Source organism: Staurois parvus, unplaced genomic scaffold, assembly GCF_062004578.1.
Source record: "Staurois parvus isolate SC_StPar_1 unplaced genomic scaffold, SC_StPar_1.0 ptg000418l, whole genome shotgun sequence".
NCBI classification, from domain to species: Eukaryota; Metazoa; Chordata; class Amphibia; order Anura; family Ranidae; genus Staurois; species Staurois parvus.
In genome coordinates, this window is record NW_028318214.1 from 552770 (window position 1) to 560643 (window position 7874).

The 7874-nt window shown below is 45.5% G+C and overlaps 1 protein-coding gene across 2 annotated transcripts in view; it reads right to left on the reverse strand.

Annotated features, from left to right (window-relative positions):
• Positions 1 to 7355, reverse strand: part of LOC149454736 (tissue factor pathway inhibitor 2-like) — a 29764-nt gene extending 22409 nt beyond the window's left edge. Inside the window, exon 1 of one of the 2 annotated variants that reach the window (XM_089687126.1) lies at positions 7161 to 7345. In XM_089687126.1, coding sequence (XP_089543252.1) covers positions 7161 to 7242 — 82 coding nt within the window. In that variant the 5' untranslated portion in view covers positions 7243 to 7345. Of the gene's footprint in view, positions 1 to 7160 lie in introns of both variants that reach the window. The other variant, XM_089687125.1, reaches the window with a different exon arrangement.
• Between the last annotated feature and the right edge of the window lie 519 nt (positions 7356 to 7874).

The following is a 7874-nucleotide window of genomic DNA, read 5'->3' on the forward strand; positions in this document are numbered from 1 at the left end:
CCCACTGACACCAATGATGGGGCACTATTCCCCCCCCCCTACTGACACCAATGATGGGGCACTATTCCTCCCACTGACACCAACAATGTGGCACTATTCCTCCCACTGATACCAATGATGGGGCACTATTCCTCCCACTGACACCAATGATGGGGCATTATTCCTCCCACTGACACCAATGATGGGGCATTATTCCTCCCACTGACACCAACAATGTGGCACTATTCCTCCCACTGATACCAATGATGGGACACTATTCCTCCCACTGATACCAATGATGTGGCACTACTCCTCCCACTGACATCAGTGATGTGGCACTACTCCTCCCACTGACACCAACAATGTGGCACTATTCCTCCCACTGATACCAATGATGGGGCACTATTCCTCCCACTGATACCAATGATGGGGCACTATTCCTCCCACTGATACCAATGATGGGGCACTATTCCTCCCACTGATACCAATGATGGGGCACTATTCCTCCCACTAATACCAATGATGGGGCACTACTCCTCCCACTGATACCAATGATGGGACACTATTCCTCCCACTGACACCAATGATGGGGCACTATTCCTCCCACTGACACCAATGATGGGACACTATTCCTCCCACTGACATCAGTGATGTGGCACTACTCCTCCCACTGCAAAATTACAGTTATGAAGTAGCAACGAAAATAATTTTATGGTTGGGGGTCACCACAACATGAGGAACTGTATTAAAGGGTCGCGGCATTAGGAAGGTTGAGATCCACTGCTCCAGATGATCATTGAGGGCTTTGTCCACGGTCACAAAGATCTGTCCTGCTCTTCAAAGATAAATCTTTCCACGTAACATCACAATATCCTAAGTACATGCCAAAATGAATTCCCTGCTCTAACTACCAGATGTCCACAAATGTACTGTTTTCCACTAAAAAGTCTTACTGTAGCCCAACTGAAAAACAAACTATTTAGCATTCAAAAAACTCCACCTAAAAAGTTCTGAAAAAGTTTAATTTTTTTTTTGTCTTGAATCAATTATCCCACCCTTCCCCCCTGAGCATTGCACAGCATTCCGAGATAGGAATGTGTGTCCAAACATATTCTATTTACTCGACTCCCTGCACAGCAAAGAAGACAGAGTTACGATATGCTTTGGATTATGGGAAAAAAAATACCTGCAACTTGCAGAAACTTGTCCACACACTGTGCAGATCACAAACAAACCTTCAATAAAAATGCACAGTGTGCCAGATCTCGTTCTCAAATATTATTCTCACTATCCGCATACCATGAGAATATCTGATGAATTATCACCTTTTCTTTTTCTTTTGCTTGCTGGTCTCATATAGTCTTCTGAATAGGTTACTAAAGTTATGGAAATTCTCATAAAACAGAATCATTGGGGAGAGTTACTAAAACTGGAGAGAGCAGAATCTGGTGCAGCTGTGCATGGCAGCCAATCAGCATCTAACTTCAGCTTGTTGAATTAAGCTTTGACAATAAAACCTGGAAGCTGATTGGTCACTATGCAGAGCCACACCAGATTGTGTATGCATCAGTTTTAGTAAATCTACTCCAAAACAATTTCAGAAATTATGTAATGTATTGTAAAGTATTCTTTCCAGGGCAGGAACTCCCCCCTTTTGAGTCACCCCTTTTCTCGGCCACCTACCCCCCTCCGAGCACTGCCCCTTGGTTCCACCCCCTACCCACCCCCCAGTATCACACTATTTAGAGAGTATAGAACCAAGTATCATTATTGTGGTGTTAAGTAATTTGTATGAAATGTGTTAATGATAACAAGAAAAGCAGTAAAATTGACCCCTGCGGCCAGCAACAATAGACTCCCCCCAAAACCACAGACCCCTCCACAACAATAGATCACACCCACAACAATATAACCCTGCACAACAATAAACTCCCCCCAAAAAAATCACCCCAGCAACATTGGATCGATAGACCACCAGCAGCAACAATAGATCTCCTAGCAGCCAGCATCAATAGACCCTCCAGCAGCTAGTTTCAATAGATCCCCTCCCTCAACAGTAGATCCCTCCCAGCAACAACTGACCCCCTCAAGCAGAAATATATCCTCCACCAGCAACAATAGATCCCCCAGCAGCCAGCATCAATAGACCCTCCAGCAGCTAGCTTCAGTAGATCCCTTCCCTCAACAGTAGATCCCTCCCAGCAACAACTGACTCCCTCAAGCAAAAATATTTCCACCACCAGCAACAATAGATCCCCAGCAGCCAGCATCAATAGACCCTCCAGCAGCTAGCATCAATAGATCCCCTCCCTCAGCAGTAGATCCATACCAGCAACAACTGACTCCCTCAAGCAGAAATATATCCTCCACCAGCAATAATTGATCCCCACGCATCAATAACCCCTCCAGCAGCTACCATCAGTAGATCCCTTCTCTCAACAGTAGATCCCTCCCAGCAACAACTGACTCCCTCAAGCAAAAATATCTTCTCCACCAGCAGCAATAGAGCCCCCAGCAGCAAACATCAATAGACCCTCCAGCAGCTAGCATCAGTAGATCCCTTCCCTCAACAGTAGATCCTTCCCAGCAACAACTGACTCCCTCAAGCAAAAAATATATCCCCCACCATCAGCAACAGATCCCCCAGCAGCCAGCATCAATAGACCCTCCAGAAGCTAGCATCAATAGATCACCTCCTTCAGCAGTAGATCCTTACCAGCAACAACTGGCCCCCTCAAGCAGAAATATATCCTCCACCAGCAACAATAGATCCCTTGGCAGCCATCGTCAATAGACCCTCCAACAGCTAGCATAAGTAGATCCCTTCCCTCAAGAGTAGATCACTCCCAGCAACAACTGACTCCCTCAAGCACAAATATATCCCCCACCAGCAGCAACAGATTCCCCAGCAGACATCATCAATAGACCCTCCAGCAGATAGCATCAATAGATCCCCTCCCTCAGCAGTAGATCCTTACCAGCAACAACTGGCCCGCTCAAGCAGAAATACATCCTCCACAAGCAACAATAGATCCCTCAGCAGCCATCGTCAATAGACCCTAGAACTGCTAGCATAAGTAGATCCCTTCCCTCAACAGTAGATCCCTCCCAGCAACAACTGACTCCCTCAAGCAAAAATATATCCCCCACCAGCAACAACAGATCCCCCAGCAGTCAGCATCAATAGACCCTCCAATAGCTACCATAAGTAGATCCCTTCCCTCAACAGTAGATCCCTCCCAGCAACAACTGACTCCCTCAAGCAAAAAATATATCCCCCACCAGCAACAATAGATCCCCCAGCAGCCAGCATCACAAGACCCTCCAGCACACCCCAGCACCTCTTGCTATTATCCATATTCAATGCTGGAGGTTCTGGAATGCGTTAACCCCGGTTCCCACAGATATTTTGCATGAACCTGATCGGTTCTCGAAAGCTGTGTATCAGATTATCATCCAATCGCTCCGAATGCGTTTTATTTTTTTGCTGTCCGATATTCTCAGCGTGTGTACTAGGCAATAGGCTAAAAGAATTGTGGGGAAAAAAAAAGATCAAAAGGATCGGGTCATGTTACTGTACCCCCAGGACAGCGTGCTACATTGTACATTGAGGGTCCATGCCAGGGGCGGACTGACAACTCATGGGGCCCCCGGGCAATAGGGGATCATGGGGCCCCTGTGTCCTTGCCCAAACTCAAAAAAGCCTATGAAAAAGGTACCAGGGGCATCTCATTGGGCCCCCTACAGTAGATCCCTCCCAGCGACAACTGACTCCCTCAAGCTCAAATATATCCCCCACCAGCAACAACAGATCCCCAGCAGCCAGCATCAATAGACCCTCCAGCAGCTAGCATCAATAGATCTCCTCCCTCAGCAAGAATTTTGTGGGAAAAAAAAGATCAAAAGGATCGGGTCATTTTACTGTACCCCCAGGACAGCGTGCTACATTGTATATTGAGGGTCCATGCTAGGGGCGGACTGACAACTCATGGGGCCCCCGGGCAATAGGGGATCACGGGGCCCCTGTGTCCTTGCCCAAACTCAAAAAAGCCTATGAAAAAGGTACCAGGGGCATCTCATGGGGCCCCCTACAGTAGATCCCTCCCAGCAACAACTGACTCCCTCAAGCACAAATATATCCCCCACCAGCAACAACAGATCCCCAGCAGCCAGAATCAATAGACCCCCCAGCAGCCAGCATCAATAGATCCCCTCCCTCATCTCCAGTCCATGCCAGGGGCGGACTGACAACTCATGGGGCCCCCGGGCAATAGGGGATCATGGGGCCCCTGTGTCCTTGCCCAAACTCAAAAAAGCCTATGAAAAAGGTGCCAGGGGCATCTCATGGGGCCCCCTACTGACCCCGGGCCCTCGGTCAGTTTCCATTAGTCAGTCCGTCCGGTTCATGCACACGCCATTTTCCCATTTAGTGTAATTTTTTTTTTGCCAGAAAACTCCTCTCAAAAACGAAGAACCAAAAGGGTTTTTTTTTTCTGCCTCTAAATGCTAAGCTTCAAATATGCCTCAAAAAATCCTAATGCATATTACACGTGACAAGAAAATCGAACGAAAAAAACCCCGCTATCGGATAATCTGATCGTTAGCTTTTGAGAGCCGATCACGACAGTTCATGTGAAATTATCCAAAGGGACAAACATGACATTTTTTTCTCTTGAGATAATTGAACGATTTTTGTGTAATCAGTGCAGTATTCGTCCATAAAAAAAAATCGAGTGACCAAGAATGCGCATGCACGGAAATAAAAGAATACATTTCAATACAATATAATACTTTACATTATCGAGGGACGTCATATTCTGTCTTACAAGAACGTTCAGAACTCTAGTAACCAGGGGCGGACTGAGCATTTGGAAACTCGGGCACTGCCCGAGGGCCCGGGGTCAGTAGGGGGCCCCATGAGATGCCCCTGATACCTTTTTCTTAGGCTTTTTTGAGTTTGGGCAAGGACACAGGGGCCCCATGATACCATATTGTCCGGGGGCCCCATGAGTTGTCAGTCCGCCCCTGCTAGTAACCTATTAGTTTTCAACATGAAACTAGCATGCAAAAAAAAAAGGAGGATCATTCATCCGATATTCTCATCGTGTGTACCAGGCATAAGGCTGGCCATACATTACACAATTTTCAACTTCATTTATATTTACCTTCAGCTATGCAGAACAAGGGCCTGCCTGTTTGCATACAAATTGAACGTGTTTAGGTTGGACTTCATATCATCTGGTTTTGAAGTGTTAGCTGTGTAAAGTCACATTAAACGTGAGTTTTTCAGCTTTTTTCGGTAAAAAAAAGTCCAAAAACGCCGGTTTGCTAGTGGGTTTCTAGAGGAGTTTTTAGCTGTAAAAATGCTTTAAGTCCTCATGGACACGGGACGTTTTGATAACGCTGGTAACCTTAGCTGTGCAAAGTCACGTTAAAAACGTGAGTTTTTCTGCTTTTTTTGTAAAAAAAAAATTCAAAAACATTGGATTGCGGCGATTTACTGCGTTTTGCAGCGTTAGAGCATTTTTACAGCTATAAAACTCCTCTAGAAGCCCACTAGTCCTGGGTTTTTTTCCAGCCAAAAAAAGTCCCAGCCAAAAAACGTTGATCACAGTCTACGTGTGTATGGACACATAGGATAACATGCCAGGGGGTTTGCTGGCTGTAGAAAAAAATGTCAACAGCCAAAAACAGCCGCTGTAAAAAACATCCAGTGTGCATTTCAGCTTTTTTTAGTGTTTTTGCATTAGCGTTTAGCAGCATTTTCCCACGTTTTTACGCATTCGTGTTTTTAACTTTTTTTAGCTTTTTTTTACCCCAAAAAAATTTTTTTGGGTAAACAAAAGTCCAAAAATGCTGGTTTGCAGCAGTTTACTGCGTTTTGCAGCTAGAGCATTTTTACAGCTATAAAACTCCTCTAGAAACCCACTAGTCCTGGGTTTTTTTCCAGCCAAAACACGTCCCTGCCAAAAAATGTTGATCACAGTCTATGTGTGTACGGACACATAGGATAACATGCTGGGGGGTTTACTGGCTGTCGAAAAAAACGTCAAAAGCCAAAAACAGCGGCTGTAAAAACGTCCAGTGTGCATTTCAGCTTTTTTTTGTGTTTTTGCATTAGCGTTTACCCACATTTTTCTGCATTCGTGGTTTTAACTTTTTTTAGCATTTTTTTACGAAAAAAAATGTTTTTTTGGTAGAAAAAAGTCCAAAAACACTGGTTTGCAGCAGTTTACTGCGTTTTGCAGTGTTAGAGCATTTTTACATCTATATAACTCCTCTAGAAACCCACTAGTTCTGGGAGGTTTTTTTTCCAGCCAAAAAAATCCCAGCCAAAAAAACGTTGATTACAGTCTATGTGTGTATGGACACATAGGGTAACATGCTGGGGGGCTTACTGGCTGTAGAAAAAACCTCAAAATCCAAAAACAGCCGCTGTAAAAACGTCCCGTGTACATGAAGACTAAAGGAAAATTGTACAAGAAAATTGTATAATGTGTGGCCAGCCTAATGTACATGGACACCTAAGGAGTTATTTGCTAAAGCTGGAGGGTGCAAAATCTGGTGCAGGTCTGCATAGTAACCAATCAGCTTCCAAGTTTTATTGTCAATGCTTAATCAGGGGCGGACTGACCATTTGGAAACTCGCCCGAGGGCCCGGGGTCAGTAGGGGGCCCCATGAGATGCCCCTGGTACCTTTTTCATAGGCTTTTTTGAGTTTGGACAAGGACACAGGGGCCCCATGATCCCCTATTGCCCGGGGGCCCCATGAGTTGTCAGTCCGCCCCTGCGCTTAATAGAACAAGCTGAAGTCAGAAGCTGATTGGCTCCCATGCACAGCTGCACCAAATTCTGAGTGCTCCAGTTTTAGTAAATCTCCCCCATAGGATAACAATGAGCTGCTTCTACAAGCAAAACACAAATCTGTAGCTGCATGGACCCTGTAGGTTTGTGCATTGACGGTTCAACGGCGAAGCATCTCAAATTCTTTCATCCTCCAATCTGCGAATCAATTTGCGACCGTGAAAATAAAGTCCTGACAAGTCAAAAAGAAAGCAAAAAGCAGCTTAGGACCTTTCTTCCTGTGCCGATGCTCTAGGAAAGTTTGCCCCTAAGTCCCTATCGCCCTCTTTTGTTTCATGAATGGACGCGGATATCACATCTGTCCCCGTCCCTCTTACTTCGAGGAGCAGCTTGCTCCGAAGACGTCACGACTTGTCCCAAGAAGAAGACAGGAACCAGAAGATGGACAATGGAGAGCATTGCTGGCACAGGAAGGCTGGACTGTGGACTTTAGCACAGCAATGGCTTGCTCAAGGCGGAGTTGGAGCTTGGAGTGAATTGTGAACTTCCAGCCAACTTTTTATAGAGCGAGGGGGATTGCCCTAAGCTGTGTGCAGGCAGGGTCCCCCCTCTACACAGGGGAGGGGTTTACATGAGTCACTAGGAGCCCTCTGACAGCATCCACTCTCACACCAGCCTGCTTATCCATTCTTATTATGCATGAGTACGTCATCCATCCAGGGAGGAGAGTTTTGTAACAGTTATATTTAGTCCAAGAAGCTCCCTTTACTGGGCGGTATCACCAAACAGCTCGGAAATGCATAATGGGTTTTTGTTCAGAGGTTCAACTTTTTGTTGGTGCCCATTGGGGCCAATGCACTGGAGGACAAATGTTAAAAGTTAAATATGTCATCTTTATGGGGAAAATGACTGTACATGTTCATGTGACTTGGTCAGAAAGGGGATTTTTTTTTCCCCTTAGCAGAGAAAGTTATGAAAGTAAAAGTATCAGGATGTGTAATTATGTTGGGCATAGCGAGTTACTCATTGTGACTTCCATGGAATTTTGTTGTGCAAGAACAGCAATAGGTCAGGTTGTAAAAGGGGTCAGC